The 23,590-nt window shown below is 40.7% G+C and overlaps 5 protein-coding genes across 6 annotated transcripts; 1 reads left to right on the top strand and 4 right to left on the bottom strand.

Moving 5' to 3' along the window:
* Positions 1–283: 283 nt before the first annotated feature.
* Positions 284–5,135, bottom strand: LOC139209214 (14-3-3 protein beta/alpha-1-like). Its single transcript, XM_070838846.1, has 6 exons — positions 5,048–5,135; positions 3,628–3,929; positions 3,380–3,503; positions 2,622–2,785; positions 2,225–2,320; positions 284–2,132 (listed from the first exon to the last, which is right to left on the bottom strand). The coding sequence occupies exons 2-6, from the start codon at positions 3,919–3,921 to the stop codon at positions 2,076–2,078; spliced, it is 735 nt and encodes a 244-aa protein (XP_070694947.1). The 5' UTR covers positions 3,922–3,929; positions 5,048–5,135; the 3' UTR covers positions 284–2,075.
* A 1,846-nt stretch (positions 5,136–6,981) lies between these two features.
* On the top strand, positions 6,982–8,705 carry ognb (osteoglycin, paralog b). Its single transcript, XM_070839490.1, has 6 exons — positions 6,982–7,124; positions 7,213–7,285; positions 7,554–7,718; positions 7,813–8,015; positions 8,134–8,226; positions 8,383–8,705. The coding sequence occupies exons 1-6, from the start codon at positions 7,026–7,028 to the stop codon at positions 8,551–8,553; spliced, it is 804 nt and encodes a 267-aa protein (XP_070695591.1). The 5' UTR covers positions 6,982–7,025; the 3' UTR covers positions 8,554–8,705.
* Positions 8,706–8,791: 86 nt separating this feature from the next.
* LOC139209686 (ubiquinol-cytochrome c reductase complex assembly factor 5) lies at positions 8,792–11,338 on the bottom strand. The gene is made up of 2 exons (XM_070839491.1): positions 11,018–11,338; positions 8,792–9,237 (listed from the first exon to the last, which is right to left on the bottom strand). The coding sequence occupies exons 1-2, from the start codon at positions 11,169–11,171 to the stop codon at positions 9,146–9,148; spliced, it is 246 nt and encodes an 81-aa protein (XP_070695592.1). The 5' UTR covers positions 11,172–11,338; the 3' UTR covers positions 8,792–9,145.
* A 1,235-nt stretch (positions 11,339–12,573) lies between these two features.
* Positions 12,574–15,697, bottom strand: kctd6b (potassium channel tetramerization domain containing 6b). 2 transcript variants are annotated; one of them, XM_070839752.1, is made up of 3 exons: positions 15,580–15,697; positions 14,464–14,562; positions 12,574–14,209 (listed from the first exon to the last, which is right to left on the bottom strand). In XM_070839752.1, the coding sequence occupies exons 2-3, from the start codon at positions 14,488–14,490 to the stop codon at positions 13,523–13,525; spliced, it is 714 nt and encodes a 237-aa protein (XP_070695853.1). In that variant the 5' UTR covers positions 14,491–14,562; positions 15,580–15,697; the 3' UTR covers positions 12,574–13,522. The 2 variants fall into 2 exon arrangements, with proteins under 2 accessions (XP_070695853.1, XP_070695854.1); XM_070839753.1 differs by lacking the exon at positions 14,464–14,562.
* A 328-nt stretch (positions 15,698–16,025) lies between these two features.
* abhd6b (abhydrolase domain containing 6, acylglycerol lipase b) lies at positions 16,026–19,862 on the bottom strand. Its single transcript, XM_070840082.1, is given in 8 exon segments — positions 16,026–16,205; positions 16,386–16,486; positions 16,568–16,622; positions 16,767–16,924; positions 17,769–17,901; positions 17,998–18,111; positions 19,097–19,253; positions 19,705–19,862. Coding segments are annotated over 8 exon segments (1,056 nt in total).
* Between the last annotated feature and the right edge of the window lie 3,728 nt (positions 19,863–23,590).

The following is a 23,590-nucleotide window of genomic DNA, read 5'->3' as shown; positions in this document are numbered from 1 at the left end:
TCACTCTCTGAGGCGGGACGTTGTTTTCCTTTAATTAGGACCGTGGAACACCTGCATCCGTCCTCCGCGCACCGCTCAGTCAATTAGGCTGTGAGAGGGCACGGATTAACCGAGCGTGACCCTCCGCGATGAAAACTAGTTCTCAAACTTCAAGGGTTAAAATCCCGCAACTTCTCACCAAATATCAGTGATTTTCTGTTATCTTTACGATTTACAATTTCCACTACTGAGCCATATTAATAAGATATAACTTGTGGACAAAAATGAAGACGTAATTTGCCTGTTATCTTAAACGAAACTTTATTTCACTGAATGGTCTTTGACACTTTCCTATGTCTTACATGTATAGTGAAACTAGAATGGTTTTAAGATACATAAACACAAAGCTAGAATTACACCAACCATTGTTTTATCTCCATTTCGTCATTGCTTTTTAGAGCTATTCTAAATTTTCACAACCACGTGTGTGCACTGGGTAATAGACTGTTACAGAAGCAAATTTTAGCCATAAGACTTGTCAGTAAAAACAAAGCAAGTAGAGATACCTGATATACAGACAGGCTTCGTTCCACATTCACTAACTGCATTTTCATCAAGCATAATAATAAACTGACATGATTTTTTTTTCTCAACAGAAGATTATTTCAATTCATTGGAGCATTGTCAGAGTAAACAGACTGTCAGCTATAATGTGGAATGGTGTCGTCAACTACAATATGTGGAATGTAGTGGTGAGAACATGGTATTGTGACACTGAGCTTCTTTCCAATGTGATGGGATGGGCTTCTCCAAATCACACCTGATTTTTTTTTTTTGTTTAGGCGATCATTCACGCCAGCTATCTTTTAACAGTAGAGAGATGCACCTGCGTAAACACTGAGGTCAAGATTTAGAAATTTGTCTGGTCTAACTCGTTCTTTTTGAAATTCCTGAAAACAAGCAGATGCTGCCACCTTGATGAAAACAGAGGCTGCAAGAGAAAGCCAGGCACAGAATTTGTTTTTTGGAGAAAACAACCGCTTTAAGAGGAATATTTTGCAAGCAGGGTTGATACAGTGTGGTAAGACATTTTCAATTAACATCAATAAAAGGTTACTTTAGGTTTTACATACAGATGATAGTCAATCCTGCAAAATACATGGAACCACATTTACGCACATACAATTTCCATTGTACTGAAATCAAGCAGCACCTGAACAGTGAGTAAAACTACAATGACAATCCATACTTAGTTCAAAAAAAAAAAAAAAAAAAAAAAAAACCAAATAGGAGCACTGCCTTTCCAAAAGCCTTAATGACGTGGAATGTCCGATGTCTGAACAAATCTAACATGACAATTTAAGGGGTCCCTTAAAACTCTGAAAGTGTGAAATTTGTGAACATGATCAAGGAGCATTACACCAAGATGTCAGTGTCACAATACAGCCTGCCTCCATTCTGTATGAGCCCACAGCAGAATTGCAGTTAGTGGAATACAGGATTGTACGTGTGTCTGGAAATGCAAACACAAAACTGTTGGGTTGTGAAGCAAATGGAACGCCTACCATCACAGTGTTTGGTGGAAATCAACTGCCAGTTTAATCACCATACAATAAAACCTGTAAATATCATGAGGATTCACAAATAAGAAAGTAACAAAAAAAAAAAGAAAGAAAAAAAAAAAAAAGAGGGGAATGGAAAATGCACAACAAACTAGCTGGGACAAAGGGATTTGGAAGGACGATTAGAATTCACAACACCCCCTCCCCCCCAGACCATACATACACACACACCCACCATCTTTCACATCCTTTCACACTTGCTCACTCACAGACATACACACAAAGCCGACAAAAAAAACAACAGCAACATGGACTCACTAATCAATACAACATGTTTCCACAAAGTGACTGAATCTGCTAACTGAAAATTACCCTGTCACCTCACAGTGAACTGAGAGGGGTAAACTAGTTGGTCAGGAGCAATTCAGGCTGCTTGTCATACAGAAGTGGGAGGAGCTGATGGAGTGGAGGGGGATGTATATAAGCTGTCTGTGTTTAAGATAAGAGTGTAGGTGGATTAACAGTGCAGTTCCATTAGTTTTCCCCGTCTCCGGTCTCTCCCTCATCTGCCTGGTTTTCTGATGTCCACAGCTGGGGACAGACAAAAGAAAAACGTTATGATTTGCTGTGATTAATGCATCAGGATCAGTCAGAGGTAAAACAGCAGAGGGCTTAAAACTCACAGTCAGGTTGTCCCTTAGTAGCTGCATGATCAGGGTGCTGTCTTTGTAAGAATCCTCGTTCAAAGTGTCAAGTTCAGCGATGGCTTCATCAAATGCCTAAAACACAAAGATTAAAGTTGCCATTCATGCTTCACGTTCACGTTTTTGTGTTCCTAATTTGCAGTAGACAAGGCACTTGAATAATGTAACAACATCCTCCACACACTGTTTGGCAGTAACCAAGCAAAACTGAAAATTAATTTGTACTAGTCAAAACTGAAAAATAAATGCTTTAAAATTCCCTCATAAAAAGTATGAAAGTAATTAAGTGTAACCAAAGTCCTGATGTTTGACTTTAAAAAACACAATTAGTCTGTAAAGAGGTTTTCAAACTATGACTTTAGGCTTCAGTTCATACCGCCTTGGCCAGGGCGCAGGCCTTGTCCGGGTTGTTGAGGATTTCATAGAAGAAGACTGAGAAGTTGAGGGCCAGGCCAAGCCGGATAGGGTGCGTTGGCTGCATCTCCCCCTTGCTAATTTCAAAAGCTTGCTGGTACGCATGCTGGGAGTTGTCCACTGTATCTTTGGGCAGAAAAAACAAACAAAAATGATTAACATCAATATATAAAATACATGTTAAATCAGTATAAATGGATTTTTTTTGGGGGGGGGCAGCGGAACAAGCAAACCACAATGATATACTGTGATGTAACCTCATCACTGAAATGGCAAACGTGTTGGAGACCAGTTGCCTGTTGCATATTTTGCAGACGCCAAGCAACAACAGCATTAATTTGAAGTCATGTTTATGTCCGCCTGGCAAACGCAAGAGCAACATTCGCTCTCTTTTTAACTCCACCGAGTCCTGGGGGAAATATGTGGCTCTTTAGGTGCTAAATGCTCCATTTTGTTCACAAGCCAGGGGCCAAATTTCCCTGCTGTTGCTGGAAACTAAGTCGATGAGATCAGTTAGAGAGAGTAAACCATGATATTAAATTTGAATGCCTTAGGACCAAAAAAAATAAAAAAAATTAAGCTGAAAGATGATAATCTTCTGTGGTCCCCTTTCAACAGTTATTTAGCCTATTGTTGTTATTAAGAAGTATTTGTTAGTGCAGCTTTGGGCACATTATGGTACAGCGCAAAATTATAATGTGAATTGTGTTTTCCACTTACCCTTCTTAACATCTCCAGATGCAACCTCAGACAAGTATCTATAATAGTCGCCTTTCATTTTCAGATAGAACACCTTGCTTTCAGCAGCAGATGCGTTGGTGATGAGAAAGTTGTCCAACAGCCCCTTCAAACAATAGATAAGTTTGTCAGTTTAGAGACAATCAGGCTAAATTTACACACAAGGAGGACATCTTGACAAGTGTATGTAATTAGGACCATTTTTGAACAAGAAAATCAGGAACCCTTACGAGCACATCGTGGCAGATATCCTGCAGTTCAGATTCAATCTTCTCCCGGTATTCACGTGCCATCTGCTGTTTTTTGTCATTGCCCTCAGTCTTCTGCTCAATGCTGGAGATGACGCGCCAGGATGAGCGGCGTGCTCCTACCACATTCTTGTAGGCAACAGAGAGAAGGTTGCGCTCCTCATTTGACAGCTCTGTACCTTGCTCTGTCACCGACTTCATGGCTGCAGCCATGTCATCATAGCGCTCAGCCTGCTCAGCGAGCTTGGCCTTCTGTACCAGGTCGTTCTTATCCATTTTCTAGACTGAAAAAATGAAAATACAGGATTATTAGACAGTTTTAGTAGTTTAACAAAACAATAAAGAAGAACCTTTCACAATACACCTCACTTTTTCCATTGACCAAACATTACTGTGTACCATGTGTTGTAAACTGATTTTGTATTGGCAGACCTGTCACGTAAGGAAAACCACTGGATTCAATGGAAAGTGAGGATAAGCATTAAGAACTGGGCCCTTTGGCAAGTGGGTCAACCGTACACATCACTAGCTAAGGCTAGCAGCTAGCTAGTTGATAGCGTTCACGAATCCCGTCTCCTCCTTGTCGTTTAAGACCTTATTTTGTTGAAATGGGACCGAATCCACCTCGTCAACAGTCTTAGCAGTCTGTACAATGTAATGAGCACACGGGTTTACTGGCTCGTTTCACGCTGTTTGAGCGACACTTGCCATATACCAGCCGAAGCCTTCCCGGGTCAGGTTTTAATGCCCTCCCATAATGTTGCTAGCAGCGCTAGCGAGATGATACAACTCGCTAGCTAACTAACGTTACCGATAGCTTATTAGGTGCGACCGATCTCATTCATTGCTTATTTTTCCCCATTTACGACGGCGATTTAACTGGATTAGATAACGGCACTGCTGCTAATCTGTCGTATTCACCATAACGCGAAGCGAAATGAGAGGCTAACAGTTAGCTACCTGCCGTCGTCTAATGTACAATTGCCGCTAACTAACGGGACGGTAACGCTTCGTTAGCTAGGCCAGCAAAAGCAACGACTGGCTTTCGTTTTTAAAAAAACACAATTGAGGTGTTGACAATAGACGTTTACCATTTTTATAACCACCAGAAAACAAGATATTGTAATACACGCTGCTGCTTTCGCTTTTAATTCATTTTCAACAGCTGTACCACGGCCCGCCCAGACTGACGAGCCTGTCAGAACAAAGTGTCATGGAATCCGACCGTCGGTTAGCTCACTGGCTAGCAGCTAATGCTAAACGACTAGCCTGCTCCGTTAGCATGATGGCTTCTCAACAGGATCCGACCGGACACGATGAAACAGCCATTGTAGCATTGACCAACGAGGAGAAATCTAGCATTTAACTGCGCTACTTACAAGTGCGAGGCCATTACACTTACAATATTGGCGTCTTTTACTCCTGCTTTTTTTTTGCTCTCTCTGGACGATTCAGCCTCCGTCCTCCGTCTCGCTCGGCGTATCGTTCAGGGCAGTACCACTTCCGCTACACTGGCACTTCTGTTTCCTCTTTTTTCACCACACATCTGCCTTACGTAATGCGGCCGGTGCTCACACGCTAATAAGATAATTAATAAAGCCAAACTAATGAAGCGTGGTTTTTCAAATGCACGCTTATCACGTGCGCTTACATGGTGTTTTCATTGTCTAACACGTTTTTTAAGAGGATTTTGACAATAGGCCGGTTTATTCGGAGTGAGATGGAGATTTTTTTTTTGGAATTTTTCAAACTTAATTGAAGCAAGAAATGCATATTAACATTGCTGCTGATTGTTGTCTAGCACGTTAAACCTGGTCGGCTGTGGCTTCCTGTTTTCATTACTCAAGACAGGAGTTATTGTCCAGTCCTCAACACTGAGCAACCCTCTTCTACTGTTACATAAGTATGCAAACTATTGCGGACAGGATGTTAGGAGACTTATACTGGTCAGAGGTGTATGTATACATTTAATCAGTAACTGTGACTTTTTGTATGAGGGAAAACTCCTTTTGCTAATTGTCCTGCACAGCAAGGTCAAAGGTCAAGGTCAGTAGGAGAGAAGCACCTCTGGAGCTCGCAGGGCGTCTGTGTATTGCTCAAGGACACAGCAGGTCAGATGTCTGTCCTTGCAGGGCCTTGAACCTGATCCTACAGCTGAGGGTTGGGTTCTGTAATCAATAAATTTGCACAGGCATCAGAAACTTACCTGAAGTGAAACATTTTTAAACTCTGTGACATTTTCCTGCAGGCCATGTTTGATCTCTGCCTGGGTGCACGTGACAGTAGTGCTTCATTATCAGTTAGTCTTTTCTTCTCTTTTTCTAAATTAATTGTTTAGCTTGTAAAATGTTAGAAAATAATTAAAATTTCCCAGAACCCAAAGAGACATTTTTTTGTTTGAACAACAGTCCAAAAATGAAAAATATTAAATTTCCAATTGGATAAAACAGAAACAAACGGCAAGTCCTCATATTTGAGCTGAACGTGGAGGTGTTTTAAAGGATTTAGACAAATAACTCTCAATCAAAACTGTTGGCTTATAATTTTATTTTTGGTCAACAAATTGATTGTTTCAGCATTATATGGAATTTGGTCCGTAGTTATATTGTCACTCTGCGGAGAAGATGCATGTATGCTTTCTAGGTGCAAAATCACCTCACATATGATAGTGCCTATAAGAGAAAACAGGTATCTTGGTTCAATTATGATTGAACAAACAAAGCAACATTGTTTGTTGAATGGTGAGACATTCATCATAATCCAGAAAAGGGATACAGCTGCACATTCTCTCAAAGTAAAATACAAGATCGCATCATGATGAATTTATTAAAAACAAACTAAAGAAAAATATTCCATCACCTTCAAAGATGGCTTTTAATAGGGGAAGAGCCATCTCCTAAAGAAACAGAGTGCTTTTAAGTAGTTTTTTAGTTTTTAAGTATTCAGATGAAAAGGGGCATGTTCAAAATAGTTTTCTCTCTCCAGTTTGGTTCTTGCTTTGGGAATTCACTTTGTACATTATTTTCCCCACCAATTACTGGAAACCAGGACCGTTCTGTTTCTTCCCGGTAAAAACATTCTTTTGTAACTCAAAATGATGACGATTTCAGTCCTCACTTTTGTGCCCAATGTTATACTCACCATCAATCATGACACTTTTCCTAAAACTGCAGCATAAACATTTCCTGTTTGGAATCATCCCGACCACTGAGAGCAACACAAACACAGCACGCATTGAGTTAAAGTGCGTCTCCTTTTCTTACTCAGCAGTATACTGGCAGCTTAATAAAAAACTGGATGGAAAATTTTCCTGCTCACATGTAGCTCAGACCCAAGCCCAGCAGACAGCACCCTCGTCTCTCACCAGCGACGAGGACACGATGCTGCAATTACAGGCTTTAATTTTCACGTCTGTTGTGCTCCCATGGATACTGTCCTCTGCAGCGAAAGATGAATACCTGGACGTGAGGAAACACAAGGTAAAAAATACCTTTTGGGGGTTTATACACTGTGTAAATGAGTGGGAGTTGGAAGGGAAGATATTATGAAGACTTCTTCTTTTTACAGAAAGACATTGTAAACTTTCCAGACTATATGAATCAGGACTCAGACTATGACCCTATGGCTCCAAAAGTCGAAGGTAAGGTTTGCTTGAACAGATAAATAGCTTTCAACTGTTTCAAAGCTGATTATGCAACACTTGCTGAGGCATTTTTGTGAATGTAGCTAAAGCCCGTATTATGTAATAACAGTGCCGATCAAGTGTCCTCATCTAAACCGTTTGTGGTGCTTTTTAAGCCACGCAGTCACACTGCTGAGACCAATTAGTCGACTTACTCAAAAGACAAATGAGAGAAAAACCTTTTCTGTGAAAACGAGGAGATTAAACGACACCGTGATCTTTTCAGACATGCCGACGTGCCTACTGTGTGTTTGCCTGAGTGGATCGGTTTACTGTGAGGAAGTGTCGCCTGAGCTGTCAGCCGTCCCTGGACTGCCAAAGGAAACGGCATATCTCTATGCACGTTTCAACAAAATCACAAAAATAAGCAACAAACACTTTGCAGACATGGGTAAATAAGTCATTCCAAGAGGCTATCAATTCTCCTCTTCAGTGAGTGTTGTCTTTCAAGCTCTCTCTCCCTTTGTGTTTTTTTTTGTCCCCAGTCACATTAAAAAGAATTGACCTGAGTGCAAATCTCATCTCTGAGATTGAAGATGGAGCTTTTTCAAAACTTCCCAATCTTGAGGAGCTCACGCTCGCAGAAAACAAGCTGACTAGACTTCCCATGCTGCCCACCCAGCTGGTATTATTCAACGCCAATTTCAACAAGCTGAAAACACAGGGTGTAAAGGCAACCACCTTTCAAGTAAGTTAACAAGAAAGCCCACCAATCCAATGTTAAAATGTTGCAGACATTATGTACTTTGCTTGTGTTCGATGCAGCGAGCAGCCTAATCCAGCGCTGTGGTCTTTTGTTGCTGCAGAGACTGACGAGACTGGCATATCTTTACCTTGGAAACAACGAGCTGACAGCAGTGCCCCAACTTCCAGAGTCCCTTCACGTTGTGCACATGCATGTAAGTTCATCTGTAATTGGCTGCAATCACAGCAATTAATCAGTGAAGCTATGTAGAAGCAATCTATTGGGTGTGTGTGTGTGTGTGTGTGTGTGTGTGTGTGTGTGGAACCAGTAAGCAGCTCCAATTTTCTGTCCTTGGATTGTTCTTCTGCAGAACAACAAGATCTCGACAATAACAGATCAGACGTTCTGCAAAGGAAACTCCAGTTACTACATCCGGACCAACATGGACGAGGTGAGACTGGATGGGAACCCCATCATGCTGTCGAAGCATCCCAACAGCTTCATCTGTTTGCAGTCTCTCCCTATCGGATGGTACAACTGAAATAACCAAAGCATGCTTTTGACAGAGGTAAACCTGGGGGTGGAGGGTCTGTGTAAAATGAAGGATATACACACACAGATTTGTAAAATACAGTTCTTAAGTTACACTTTATATACTCAAATCCATACAGGTCAAGACCTAACAGTTTTTTTTTGTTTTGTTTTACAATTTAACAGAAATATACATAACAGTATACATAACAGCAAGATTTAAACAGGCATAAGAAAGAGCTTATGTGTTTTTCCATCAACTGCCAGTATTAAACACATCTGTGCAAAATCATCTAAGATGTCTCTAAACGCTAAGACGCTTTCTGCATTTTTTGGCAGATCAATGTGTGGTATTATTACTGCTAATGTCTCTTGAACTGAAGATCATATTCACAATAAAATTTGCATGTTGGAAGCCATTTCTCCATCTGCCTCTCGCTCGTCACACCTTAATAACATTCACAACTGTGATATTGTTGCTGTAACTCTGCTAACATGCTATGAAGTCCGTTCCAGCCTCTTGGAAAGAAGGAAGGGAGCCAGAGCCCAAGACCGTGTCCTTAGACGACACATGTGAGGCCCACGTTGAATCTCACCATCGTTCACTTGGCTGCAGGCTCATTAACAACGATCAAACCATCTGCAATCTTCTGCTGGTACTCCCGTTCTGATTTCTTTCTTCGGTAGACATCATCTGGGAAGGCGAAAACAGAATTTGGAGAGTGAAATGAGACACCTGTAATTTAGGCAGTTTTAGTACAGTTGAAGCTGCAGTGAGTAAAAAAAGCCACATATGGCAGCTGGAATTCAGATATAATAGGAGGAATTTCCACTTGCATTTTTGCTACTGTGACATTGGCCTTCAAATTATCTGGCAGATTTTTTACAAATCAAAGTAAGGAGAGTTTGTGACTAGAGCAGAGAGTTCTTCTTACAAGCTGAGGAATTAAACCAGCAACGGGACTCTTTTCTCTGTAGAGGAAAACATTTTTCTGTATCCCTAAATGGCCTCAGAATACTACAAAAATGCCAGGCAATGTTTTTTTTCCGCAATTTTTTTCCTTAAAAGAAAAAACACACACAACACACACACAAGGATTTTAAGCCCTTTTAGTTCTCCTGAAATGGTACATTTGAGCACATCTGGAATAAAGGGATACGAGTAGTAGAAGTACATTAGAGTACTTTCTCCTTTTTAAATCTTTTGAATGATCCAGTAGTGCTCGACTCTCTGCAGGTACTGAGTTTGAGATCCTTGTGCTTTTCCCTTTATATGCTTCTTACTGCATCGGTCAACTACATTGTACTAAATTTAGCTGAGAGCTACAGTTACTAGAGGCTTGCAAGTCTCATACATACATTTTAAACACAAAGCATGTGATTAGCCTAGGTGTTCTTAGTAGGATCCACAGTTATACTTGTCAGTAGCACATAAAGTAAATGGCTCCACCTCTAACGGGGACAACATTTGAGTGTCACTTACACAATATTGCATCAAGACTCAAAATATACAGATATAAAATATTACACACTGACACAATCAGTCGATTGATTGATTAGTTGATCAACATAGAATTGACGTCCTCACATTTTATCGACTGAATATTCAATTGATGAATGAAAACAGATATATAAATATCAATATATAGATTTTGAATGCAGGGGGTTTTATATATTGTGGGGTTTGCTAAAGAAAATCTGAGTATTTCTTCCACCACTGATGATCTGTGTCTTAGTATCATCTCAGATTTTTGCTGTCATATTACTATAATGTACAGTATGTTGTTTTTACGTCTGTATCGGGGTCTAATGATATAAATTCCTACCAAGAATTTATTGGAGAGAGTATCACCCTCCTAGTGTTTATGTGATATGGAAATCTCCAGAAATACCATTACTTAATCAACACTGAAGTCACAAATATATGGAGATATTTACGTCTCTCCAGCACTCTGGTCCTGCACTGTGTTTACTGACAAAACTGTCTGTTTTTCCATCTTTCTCTCACTTTTTCCATGTTATGATGCCAGTGGAACAGACGAGAGGAGAGAGGCGGCAGTATAGGAAAGTTTGAGAACTTATTTGGAAGGTCAACAAGGGTGTGTGTCCCAAATGTCTGTTAAGTGCAGTCCTGACAGTGGGCGCACTGTAAACCCGGAAGTAAACACACTGCAACATGCCAGGGTTTATGTCACTCCACCGTTTAAAATTTAGTGAAGCAGGTGCTTAAAAAATTACTTAACCCACTATTGCAAGTCAGAATATAATACATGCAATTCAACATGCAATTCAAGGGAAGCAACTTCCCTCACTTAACACGTTTTGGTCTTTTATTATTGGTACAGACTCTCAACACACACAGTTAATACAACAGAGCTAACAGGAGCCCCGCTAAGCTAACGCCAGCTTAACACCAAATAAAAACCAAGGCTATACTAATAAATAGAAACTCATTTATTATTTCTTTTACTCACAAAATGTCTCTCTTCCTATCCTCACGTTGATCATGATCCACTCCATGGTGCCTCCGATGCAAAAGAAGACAGGCAGGAACCTGTACATCCCAAGGCGACGTTTACCCGGGACGAGGCTCAGGAAATATTTCACATTTTCACTTCTGTGAAACATGCTGCTGCCGTCGTGTCCCCACACAGCTGTCTACAGTGCGGTGATGAGCTGCTTGAACGATAAACCCGGCATGGACCTTTCACATGTCCTCTACGGACGTTATGAGAGCGAGAGACGATGGAGGGTGCGCTCGTTTTATCACCCGGCACAAAGCAGACGAGCGGAGGAGTCTAGAGTGTTGCGAAGAGCCGAGAGCAGCTCGACGCTAGAATTTAAAACAAACGCACCCAGGAAGAGTCGTCACATCCGGTTGTGTTATAAGCGTGTGAGCGTGTTTGTAGATTCATTGTGATAAAATAGGAGAGTTACGGTTTAATGATTAAACCAGTAAACTCTGTAAGATTAAGATTAATACAGAAAGAAACTGTTACACGAAAGTTTAAAAAGTCACTAAACATGTTTCCAGTGCCATAATAGAAACAATATATGTGTGTTTAAATGAGGCGGGTTTTAGAATAAATAAGTGACCACTGCTTCAGTATTAATATTGAAAATGCACTTCATGGTCAATACTGAATCTTGCAGACATTAGTCATGTAATTGCCGCACATAAAATAGCCGGGGATCTTCTGTTTAATGATCTGAGATCCGGTAGATTATCATAACGTGACTGTCAGTATTGCTTGAAAAGCTTTTAGTCTGTTCTGCTTAACAGAATTAAGCTTGGTTAAATCAATGTATTGATCACGAGTTAAACGACTGACATAAGAGACAAGTTTGGCCTTAAACATATGGTCACTCACTGTACATACGTAAAAACTGAACTCAAATATTGCAGTGATGATGGCACAGCATCCACAAGGGTGATTGAACTTTAGTATATCCATTAATTCCCATCTCTTTGCCTCTCTGTTAGCTCAAAACGTCATTGTTTTTCACGGTTTAAAAAAAAAAACGTTCTGTAGAATCGTGAACACCAATACATCTAGCCTGGTGTGTTTGTTGAATGGATGCGTTTGTGGATGTTTCAGCAGGTTTCTAGTTTTCTGATCCTTTTCTATTGGGATTCAATAAATAATCTGAAAATAGGTCACCAGATGGAAATCAAATGATGCCACAGGGTTACACTGGCACACAAAAGAAAATAGCAAATAAGTTTATGCGGTGATGTGGTTTAACATGGGTAATATTTCCAACGATGAACGATGAAAACTGCAATTAGTAAACACTTTGTTCCTAGCATTCAATTTACTCAAAGAGAATAAGTTTTCTGACAGAGAAAATGTTATTGAGAATGAGTGAAAGTGTGACTTATTTTATAAACTGAAGTCACAAATAACTAAAAACTAATTAAAATGGTTAAAAGCACAACTTGTCACATGTGCTATCTGCTGACACACAGTTGGAACTGTGGTGAAAAAATATCGAGTTACAGTGAAAAAGGTTCAACCATAAAGCAAAATGAATGACAAACATACAAATGGGTTTATTTGGGCTGAGATGACACATCAAACACATCACCGTTGACATGAGCTCTAAAGTGTAACAGTACGACACAATTCTGCAAAGCACACACAGCAAATACATATACATACACAGGACTCTCGGACACATGCAACGACGACAAGGGTCGTAAGAAATAGTATCATACAAAGAGATAATAGAGAGCTAGGAGACTAATTTTAAGATCTACTGTAAACACATCAGAAATAAATTGGGCTTAAGATAACCATAATTTATTATTACTATTATTAAAAAAAAAGGTACACTCTTGACAACTTGGGATCCAAAAAAGTTCTTTGTTCAGCATCTCTAGTCCAAAACATGACCAAGACAGCTTACAATCTCCTCTTTTCCCCTCAAATTGTGACCTAAATTTACATTAATGCGCATTAAAATGTAGATTTGATACTATATGAAGGCATAGAGTCTCAAATCATGGCTACATTTCATTTCATCACTGACATTGGATGGAAATAGATGCAGGTATTAGAACTGCATTAAATCAGAATAATTCTTATTGAAAAATCAATATACCCAGACTTTTAGCATTACCGGGGTAAATATAGTGTTCCTAAGTGACTAAATCGCTGTTTGAGGATCTTTCTGTTTATACCAAATGCTGATTTTGTTTCGTAACCTCAACGGAGTATTCATTTTTCAAGAAATGTGAAATCTGTAGTATGATATGAAAGTGTTAAGCTAAGAAAACACTCAAAAAGGTGAATAAATCAAGAATTTTCATTGCCATCTGTCTGAGCTTTGAGCCCTGTGCACTGCACTGTTGATCAAAATGAGAAAAAAAAAAATTGTGATATATTACTGAAACAGAGGTCAACATTGTTGTTTTTGTTATCATGATTTGTGTAACATGGAGACAGTAATGTGGCCTACGACAACTGTGCTGTAACTCAATCCTCCACTTTGTGAGCTGGTCTGCAAAAAGTCCAGTGATGCTCCACTGTGTTCTCGTTTGCTCGCTCACTCATGTGATGCACACGCGTGTTGCGGATGGTGAAGCCTTGTTTCATTATGTAGTCCATGAGGTGAACCCGTAGGGACACCTCTTGATGATAGTCACATGGTCCGAAGGTGAACGACACCTGGCAGTCTCTCGTGTCCATCATGTGTTTGTTCCACTTGGTGAAGTTGTTGGAAATGCCCTCTAGCAGGCTGTGGACCTTTGTAGTTATGGTTAGCTGCGTGATGATGACGGCGACCGGGTTTGAATATTTAGACAGTTTCCGAGTGCTGGAGAGCTCCACGACCTGCTCGAAGATGTCGGGAGGGTAAAGTGGCTTGGGATCGTTAAGGCACAGGATCAGCGGCTCGATCTGGTAGAAGTCCGCCTCTTTCCTTAGGAGGTCCGTCTCTGTGAAGTCCAAGGGGAGGGTAAGCTCAGACGTCCTAAGGAAGTTCAGGATGTACCTGAAAAGTGTTCCGTCGCGATCGATGAAATAATTCCCCTTGGAATCCCGAGTTGTGGGGAAATCTCCCCGGAACATGGCACCCAGCATGGAGTCTGGGTAGCGCTGCAGGGTGGACAAACTGGTGGTGTACAGGTGGCCTCCCACGTTCAAGGTAACAGGAGTACTCATCTAAGGCAAAAAGCAACAGAAAGGAGGATAAGAATCATGTTTTTGTGAAGTTAAACCAAGCTAACATTTGAGTCCTGCTGTTGAGTCTTTCTCAATAGCCTAAAGTAAGATTTACTGCTGGGGTGTTGTATTAGACTGTGTTCATTTTAGATGCTATACAAAAAAATAAGCTGGAGTAAAATTAACATTAAAATCGGCTAAAACAAATATCTAACATTGCTCTTATTCTAATCTGACCTCTAGCCATCACCTACCCTATGGCCCCAGTCTCCATTATCCATTTGTAGAACAATACCCACTTGGTCAGAACCAAAACAGAGAGCAGAAACAGCTTCGGCTTAATTCAGTCTCATCTGTTAAAGAAAAACAGAAACAGTCACAGTAACATGAGCTGCAGCAAAGACGTGCAGAACAAGAGGGACACAATCATGTAGCACCTCTGTGTGTGTATGTGTTTGTGCTGGATTAGATGAGTAATGTTCTACCTGGGAGCCTGTTTACTTAGCAGGAAAGGCTAGTTTACAGACGTGCTGCATCATCCAAACACTGCTGAGTTACATTTCCAGTCACATATTGTGAGTTAGAGCATTTACACCTGGAGGTTGAACACACTGATCATTTGACTTTATTTCCACCAGCACGTTTAACTCAAACTTTCGACCTTTTCAGCCAACGTGGCCGTGAAGTCCTTCAAGTGAGCAGAGGAAAGAAAGGAAATCAGACCAGCTGCGTTTTTGCATCTACTGGTGAAGATGATGCGATGTGATCGAAAGGTCCAGAACAGCTACTACGTGTTATTGTTGCCGAGGGTGAACTTTGAACTCGTTTAGCGAGGACTGGACAGCTGAGGTGATTCATCTGCACAAATCCGCTTAATTGAAAGTGAAACATGGCGCTACTGAGTGACCACAAACCCTCTTATTAGCATTTTGTTAAACAGCAACAACGCGACTGAATTATTTCGCAGAGATATCGTATGTGGACGCTAGCACGGTGAAGCCAGCTAATGTTTGTTTAACAGCTAATGCCACGGCTAGTGTCAAGAGTACCAATCCAATCTCACTACATTTCACGCTCTGTGCTGTGAAAATGAAACAAGCTGGCTGACGAGCTGGTGTTACAGGCAACACAGTGTCCTGTTTGAAAGAATAATGATCCGGTATTCAGTAAATCCAGCTTGGATGCGCGAAAGTATGCAGCGTTAAATACAACGAGAGTACCACACTGGGAATGTAGCATGCTAGCGGACTGCTAGCAAGCGAGCTAACACGGCTAGCAGTCCACTAGCCATCGCCGTTACTATAAAGGTTGACGCCGAGGGCTTAAGTAGACTACCCGAAAGTAACATACATGCTAAGACAACGCCTTACCGGCTCTCTTTCTTATCTGCTTCTCTTTTTTGTCCAAAAACAGCGGCCTGTGGTTGGCATTTAGCAGCGCAGCCCGGGAGTCGGTGATGTTTGCCGCTGGTCGCACCGGACAGCTGTGTTCGGCTCCAGGCTGCAGCAAAACTGCGCACACAAGGAGGGAGGAGGGGAGGAGGTGCTGCTGCTGCTGCTGCACCCACAGGCACCGCTGCACGAACATATCCACACATCTGAGCACATGCACATTAACGCGTTGGGCTTTTATTATCACGATCCAGTTTACATTACAAATCAAATGCGATTTATTTCATCATCTATTAGCCTGCTGGAGCACTATAAAGCTTTTATGTTTTGAGGCGTGTGCATCTGTTTTGTATTAATACATGCATGTCACGTACAAGGAACCCGTGAAGCATTGCAGTGGAAAGAAATAATGAAAAGTCTTTGGTTCAGGAAGATTTCTTTGTGCCACCTCTGGCATCTTGCTGCAAGATGATGAACTCCAGGATGAGTCTGGCTGTCCGATTAGGCCTCTCCATCACCACAGAGTGGCCACAGTTGTCCAGCAGGTCCACCCTGCACCCAGGCAGCACCTCTGCAATGACTGCAGCTCCTGAGACATCCACCACCTGGGCAAATAGAGGGCAGTTATCATGTCTATACAGATATGTGTGCTGAGCCACCGCCCTCAGGTAACAAGCTTGTACAAACTCACATACATTTAAGGATTATTCTAGAAACAAGAGCTGACAGGTAACCACTTCTGATTTATATAGGCTTGTCTGTATTAGTTAATCATCATACATTACCTGGTCTTGTTTGCCCCATATAACTTGTAAGGGTGGAGTGATCAGATGTAAGTGCTCCTCTAAGGCATATCTTGAATTCTCACCCATAAGCTCCATAAATACTAAAAGAAGAAACAAAATCAGTGGTAGGTTACATGGACAATGGGCAATGCTGAAATATTTTCACAAAATATTGAACTAACCCTCTTGATAAAATGAGTTGTGAGGCTGCCGAACATCCACCAGTCCTTGAAGAATCTAAACAATGAAAAGACATGTTTAAACCCCCCAGAGGAGTAGAGGAGTGAGTATTATTCTGCAGCAGTTTCCGTGACTGTCACGCACTGCGAGTGCATACAAAGTGAAATCCATCATGCTTTTATCTTCAAGTGCGGACCTGACCTGCTGAGGGATTTTAAAGCGAACGTGAGAACAAAGTCTGAACATGTCCTCCATCTCCTCGGATGTAGTTGGGATCAGTGGGATGTTCAGCGTGTAATTGCTGTGCTCCAGGTCCTGCAGATGATTGTCGAATTTGGTCTCGCATGGGTGTTTTATACCTTCAGGATTAAATGAGTATTTTCTGATTAGAAACCGATGATGCATGCTCACATTTTGTTGAGAATAATAAATAGTGTAAAATTGCAAGCTACAAAGGAAAAGGGAAATAATGAAGGGTGTTTGTGTGTTTTTATGTCATATCTGGTAATTCTTTAAATTCAAGTGGTAAACAAATGAAATGTCAGAAAATCTAAATGCAGGCATGCAATGAATCCATGCTCTGTATGAACTGATTTGGAGGGACACTCCATCCATCTAGTATTACACTTCCATAAAGTTGCAAAAGACAAATTTTAAAAAGGAATCATCACAATCAAAGCAGCAGAGGCAGAGGGTAACCAGACTTGTTTCTAGTGTGGGTAAAGCACCTAAAATGTTGGATCCCACATTTTCCATAATGTAACTCACTAGCGTCTTTCATTGGATCCTCTCTGCCTGGTTAATAGAGAAGGATCCAGTTGAAGACCTTTACATCTCAGGACAGGACCTCAGGGGGAGGATCCCAGACATGAGGTGGATCTCGTGTTCGTGCTCTCCCCCCATTGGCTAACAGACCTGGGTCCCCAGACATGACGTCCACAGCTGGACCTTCTTGGGTAAATGCCCACATTTTTCAAACTCAAAACTCCTAGTTTGTAACGCAGGTTTTACTGTTAGAAGTTTTGAGATAACCCAGATGACATCATCAGGGTCTATTAGTCAAACTTTGAGAAGCTCCCTATCAGAAGACATCAGAGTGTCTCTTTAAAGTTCACTGGTTTCTGCATCTGTGCTTTCTTTTGGCAAAACACTAAAATGTTAATTAATGATGCTGCACACACACACACACACACATCTACTGACCATCTGGACAAATGAGGGTAATGCTACAGATCTCTGATGGGTAGCAGGCTGCGTAAACCCCAGCTACATTTCCTCCCATGGAGGTTCCCACCAGGTGGAACGGCTTCCTGCTTAAGCGAATGGCTTCCACAAACTGAGAGGAATGAGGGACAAGAACAGATTTTCAGTGGAATGATTTAGGTACTTGATGAATGCACCCGTAGACTTTGCTGCTCTCTCTTCGGTGTACCTGATGTATCCTTCTGACCTGCCCCAGAATGGAATAATCATCTGTGTTGGTGCGTGTTGTTCCCTCATGGCCGGGCATGTCCACACACACAATGTGCAGATGTTTTGGGAGATACTAGAGCAGACGAAGAGAGAAAGTACAGCTCAAAACCATTTATTTATGCACTGGAGCCAAGAAAGGCCATAATAATGGGATTCTTACAAGCAGTTGAACACATAGATGTGACGTTTTATGTTGAAATGTAGCTATCATTGTAGTTTGAGCACTGAAATGTCTGAATGTATTTGGTTTAAATTCCCCAGCTGTGAAATTTCAGGGGCTGCAGATTCAAAAATCTTCACGAATTCAAATTTCAGTGTGTCCATCTGAACTTTGTTGACAGAAAGTAATCTTTTGTCACAAAAGTCTGATTGACTGCTTGTCCTTTACTGTCCAGGTTACATCCAAAATTGATCTTTTTTTCACCATGAATTTTGGTGCATGAATGTCACTGATCCACCTTAAGCAACTTGATTTTTTTGACCTGACTGATGATGGATTTTTTTTAAATTAGAAAATTGTATCCAAAATCTTCTCAATTTAATTTGAGCAAATTTTGGAAACTTTAATTTTCCATTTAAATATGTTAAACCAACAACACCGAAATAATAAACAAACAAACAAACTTAAATTCAGGTTTTTGAAATGGCCCCATCTAAAATGACCTGGGAGGTGGAGAGGAATTCAAATAAATAGTTTAGAGAGCAAAATATTTCAGTGCCATTAATGCAGTGATATTTAAACTCCAATACAAAGCATTTGTTAATGATTACATTTCACAGTTAGGTGTAGCAGTTGCTTAGAGGATTAAAATCCTTATTGGCCTTTCTGTGCTTCCACATGTATGACCTCCAAATTCTTATGAGCTAAAACTATTTATGCAAAAGGGAAAAATTTGCCTCGTAAAAAAGCTTTACACAAACAAAACTTCACAAAGGTTTTACATAATTGCGTGGATTTATCAGCCTGTGATCTAGTCTTCTAGTCAGTGCTGGTGGACAGTGAGTCCCATGAGCTCATGGCAACAAGCTGTTATGTTTAGTGTTGCAGATCCCCAGACCTTGACGACAGTGAGCCATGTGTCTTTGTGAGCAGAGAAGCCGTGCAGCATTAAAATGGAAGGTCTCATCCCGGGCTTTCCTCTGTAGGAGTAACAGAAGCGATAGCCACCGCAGTCGGCGTAGCGAACCTGCAGGCCCAGAGTCCTCCTCCAGTACCTGGAGGGGAGCAGGTTTGTCTCAGCTTACACATACAGACATGACGGCACTGGAATTCAAATTAGGCTAGAGTGACTATCGACTTAGATGCAAATTTTAGGATAAGCATGCGTTGCCAACAATGACACGCTTTATGCTACTGCTCAGATACATTAAGGGTTGCATGTTGAGGCAAAGTTGGAATTTTAGGCTATATGAAAACATGGAGTTTTGTGTTTCAAACATCATACAGCTTCAATGGAGGGCTGAAAAAACATGAAGCAAATATAAAGAATAAAATTGTATATTATGTGGTTAAAATATGATCAAAAAATAAATATCCGTAATTTTAAAATACAAATAACATGTATTTTGATTTGCAGCATGTTTTGTGATCAGTGTTCAGAGGAAGTTTGCGTCAGTTACTAAACATATAAGGTGAAAGACAGGACAAGACGATGGTTGGCCTCACCAGTAATACACTTTAATGAGTGCTGAGGGCCAGAGAAGGACGGACGCGACAAAGGCCAGGATGGGAATAGCCAGTGTTCCCCCCGCAATGATAAACAGGTTGACCACATCTAGATCAGCTGCCATGGCTCACCTATAAAAACACATGAACACACACATCACACACATGCAGTACCTCATGAGCATAGCACGTCGGGGGAGGGGTAAAGTCAGTGTCCAGCATTCATGCAATGCTTTGTTGAAATAATGAAAATAACTCTGCAAAATAACTCATGAAACATCTCGTCATGCCATAACACACCTTTTCAAATATGTAAAAACTTACTTTTCAGCTGGTTTTTATCTCCTTGTTTCCTGTGTCACAGCCAAACATGTGACCGCTGGTTCAGCTGCGTTTCTGTTGATTAGTTTTTCCAGCATGCAGGTACTTCAGTGTGTTTGCATGTATTGTTGATGTGTTGAAAGCATAAATAGTCAACTTATCTTTCTGGAAATTGAAATTAAAAAAAAAAACTGTCCCTGTGGAGTGCAGTTAGTCCCAGCAGATTATGTTTGCTCTGGATAAACCCATTGATTATTACTCATCATTGGGGAAACCGGGCCACTACATTATTCGGTCAATCTTTTAAAGTGAACGTACAGGCCAGACTTTACAGGCAGCACACGGTTAAAAGTCTAATGCACGTCACAGTCACGTGCAAAACAGAATCAATATATGGAAATACAAAACTACTTTTTGTACAGCATTATGGGATAACCACTGTGCATTAAGCTAACTATCAAGAGCAGCCTTTAACACCAACTAGACTTTCATACCCAAGAGGAGGTTTGTGCCAGATCATATATGCAAGGCCTCACAAAAGGAGGAAAATCAGATTACAAGGGCAAGACCACATATTGTTTTCTTTTAAGATAAGATAAGATAAGATAAGATAAGATATTCCTTTATTTATCCCACAATGGGGAAATTTCAAGTCAGCAGCAGTTCTGATTCACACATACAAGATACAGTTCACACATACAAAGAAAGGGAATAAAAAATATAAAATATATATATGTTTACATGTACAGTATATACAAAAAATAATGTATGGTGAAAGAATGAAAGAATGAGGTGATAGAAAGGCTATTTAAATACCAAATACAATATTTCTTAAAGCACATTTTCACAAGCTTTAGTTCACCCACTTACAGAAATGTTTGATGTAGGGTAGCCAACGCAAATGTGGTAAATTATGCTTTTGAGTCTTTTCTTTTTATTATATTATTATACTATGATTTATTGTATCATTTATATTGTATATTTATACATTATATTACTATATTGCTATTACTATACCCATTATATCCACTACATATACTATATACTATTATATATACAGCAGGATAATTCACCTACCTCAGCATGTATTTTTGATTCTCCTCTATTTTTATTTTTTATAGTGTTCTTGTTTTCATATCTGTCCATCCATCCATCCATCTATACATCTATCCATCCTCCTCTGTAACACAAAGAATAAACATCAGTTGTCACTACTTTGACTATACAGCTTAGATTATCCAGTGTATTACCATAATTGATGGACAGAACATCAAATATAGACACTAACATTTACAAATGTTGGCACTTTGGACAAAAGCCTGTGCCAAATTAAGTGTAAATATGTAGCTCCATATTGGATTATTTGATAGTGGCTTTGCATCACACTTGGTGGATGTGTTTTCGGTCTCTGCCTTCGGTTTGAAAATATCCTGATGGAAACAGACTGAGGGAGTCCAAATGAGACACACACACTCATCCACATGTGATTTCAAGTCCAAACCTTACCACTGGGTGTCATGATGGAGGCAGACTGTGGCGTGTCCTGTTTGCAGTCAGTGGTGAAGATCTGAGGGTTTTCGGCACAGACCACTGGGTGTCATGACATCCGCACTGTGTGAAGCGTCATCAGCTCTGCTTCAGCTGACAGGGAAGCTTTGAGGGATGTGGGCGCAGCGGTGAACTACAGATTTTGACCTCTGTCTCAGGCACTTTGAGGAGGTTTCATTGACTGAAGGAAAGAAAGAGAGCTGATGAGCCTCACCATGAACATACTGCCCTCCATAGGTGATACTGACTGATAGATCCCGAGATGTTCTGTGTATCAAAATAACGTCAAATGGTGTCAAATATAATTGGTTCACTCCAGTGGTTTTGTATGTACTGACCTGTTTATTCTAAATATACAGATATGTATGCAAATAGACATGTATGCATAAAAACATGTATTTATCACAACTCTATCAAACCACGACAAGAGTTATGGTCCATATTGCTCCATATTTCTCAATTTCAGTTCATAAACACACTGCGCCTAAAGGATCAGGCAATACATATGATTCTGCCATGGTTTTGGGGATTTAGCTAATCAGCATACTGTCCATACATACCTCAGCAACATTAAAATTTGACCCAGAGGTCTGCTAAAAAGGTCTAAGCTATCCACTGCAGTGCAATTTGGGAAATTAATTGGGAAAGATACTCACATACTGTGAGAAAAGGCTACTAAATCAGTAGCAATGTAAATGAGAGCTGGGTGAAGCCCAAGATTACACAGTAAAAATACCAACTAATGCAGCTGCCAGTCTGGTGCATCTCCTGTCCACTACAAGTGACCTACATACAAACTAGAGCAGAACAAATGGACACGGCAACTCTGCAGAGAGGCCCGCCATGCGTGGGAATGATTCTCATATTTGGGGTTATATAGGACGAAGAGGCTGTCCTCATTCTGCTCGCATGTCACATACACAGTGCATTCCCCAGGTTGTCTGAGCCACAGCCTCACGTCACATTGTGCCACATCATCTTGGTCGTCACCATCGTATCCTGAGAGGGATCCTTGACGCAGCAAGGCCTGCAGAACGGACATGACGGCTCCAATGTAGCGCGACAAGAATGAGGATCAGATGGATGACTCATCCACACACAGTCAGTGATTTCCTCGGAAGCGGTGGCACTATGGACATGTTGAAATTTGAAAATTTAGCAACAGACTTCTTCATCCTGTTGAGAAATCTACTGCTTCAGCAGACCTCCCGTCAGTGTGGTCAGCCTGCTTAAAGGGTGTAACTGCACTGAGTGCTTAACCCTGTAATCTTCCAGCAGATGTTAAGGCCCCCTCAGTCCGTCGTCACTTTGACTCTGATCATCAAACATTTGTAGCCTAAGCGGGGTTTGAGACTGAGACTGAAAACGGCCCTTGGTTACAACTAAAGGCTGCGTTAGTGGAGGCGTGTTGTTTGAAAGGTGCCTGTGAGATGCTGAAATACGATCCAGGAAGTCCAGTTAGGAGGAGTAATGGATCAAATGTGTTTTTAAAGGCACCACCATTCAAATGATGAGAGTGCTGGGTTTTTCACACGGGGTTCAAGTCGGTATGAACGTGGCTTTAGGCCAAAGCTGAGGCAACCCTGATGACATTACTTCGCCATCTTCAGCCGTATCTTTTCAAACTCATCCAAAAACCAGAGAGGACATTATGTAACTGTATTCATGGGCTGAGTAGTATTTCTCATGACTACTGAAGTGCCCTTTTTACTTTTTAACAATTACATAATTCATAATAATAAATACAATAATGGTTATATAATTATCAAAAGTTAAAGTTACGCAGTTATGCTAGACAAAGTGAAGGGAGAAAAGTGAGTTCCAGATGTAAATACCCTTTACATAATATTAAAAAGGAAACGTAATATTAAAAGGAAAATTGTTACACACTTGGTGTATAGAAAAAAAGAATAAAGCAGGTGTGATTCCTACTGTGAATGACTGGATGAACACGACGAGGTGTGTGATTCTGGGGTATTTTTCTGGAGCAGATGCCTGACGTGTTTGTGGAGCAGGA

Source organism: Pempheris klunzingeri, chromosome 11 (assembly GCF_042242105.1).
Source record: "Pempheris klunzingeri isolate RE-2024b chromosome 11, fPemKlu1.hap1, whole genome shotgun sequence".
NCBI classification, from domain to species: domain Eukaryota; kingdom Metazoa; phylum Chordata; class Actinopteri; order Acropomatiformes; family Pempheridae; genus Pempheris; species Pempheris klunzingeri.
The sequence above is the reverse complement of the archived record's forward strand: the minus strand, read 5'-3'. Positions and strand labels throughout refer to the sequence as shown.

Coding starts and splice junctions, on each gene's coding strand:
- LOC139209214 (XM_070838846.1), bottom strand. CDS start 3,921: ATGGATAAGAACGACCTGGTACAGAAGGCCAAGCTCGCTGAGCAGGCT. Junction 3,504..3,627: donor ATATCTGCCACGATGTGCTC/GTAAGGGTTCCT, acceptor TATTGTTTGAAG/GGGCTGTTGGACAACTTTCT. Junction 2,786..3,379: donor ATCTGGAGATGTTAAGAAGG/GTAAGTGGAAAA, acceptor TTCTGCCCAAAG/ATACAGTGGACAACTCCCAG.
- ognb (XM_070839490.1), top strand. CDS start 7,026: ATGCTGCAATTACAGGCTTTAATTTTCACGTCTGTTGTGCTCCCATGG. Junction 7,125..7,212: donor TGGACGTGAGGAAACACAAG/GTAAAAAATACC, acceptor TTCTTTTTACAG/AAAGACATTGTAAACTTTCC. Junction 8,227..8,382: donor TTCACGTTGTGCACATGCAT/GTAAGTTCATCT, acceptor GTTCTTCTGCAG/AACAACAAGATCTCGACAAT.
- LOC139209686 (XM_070839491.1), bottom strand. CDS start 11,171: ATGTTTCACAGAAGTGAAAATGTGAAATATTTCCTGAGCCTCGTCCCG. Junction 9,238..11,017: donor GATAGGAAGAGAGACATTTT/GTGAGTAAAAGA, acceptor TCGCCTTCCCAG/ATGATGTCTACCGAAGAAAG.
- kctd6b (XM_070839752.1), bottom strand. CDS start 14,490: ATGGATAATGGAGACTGGGGCCATAGG. Junction 14,210..14,463: donor ATGGAGACTGGGGCCATAGG/GTAGGTGATGGC, acceptor TTTTTGCCTTAG/ATGAGTACTCCTGTTACCTT.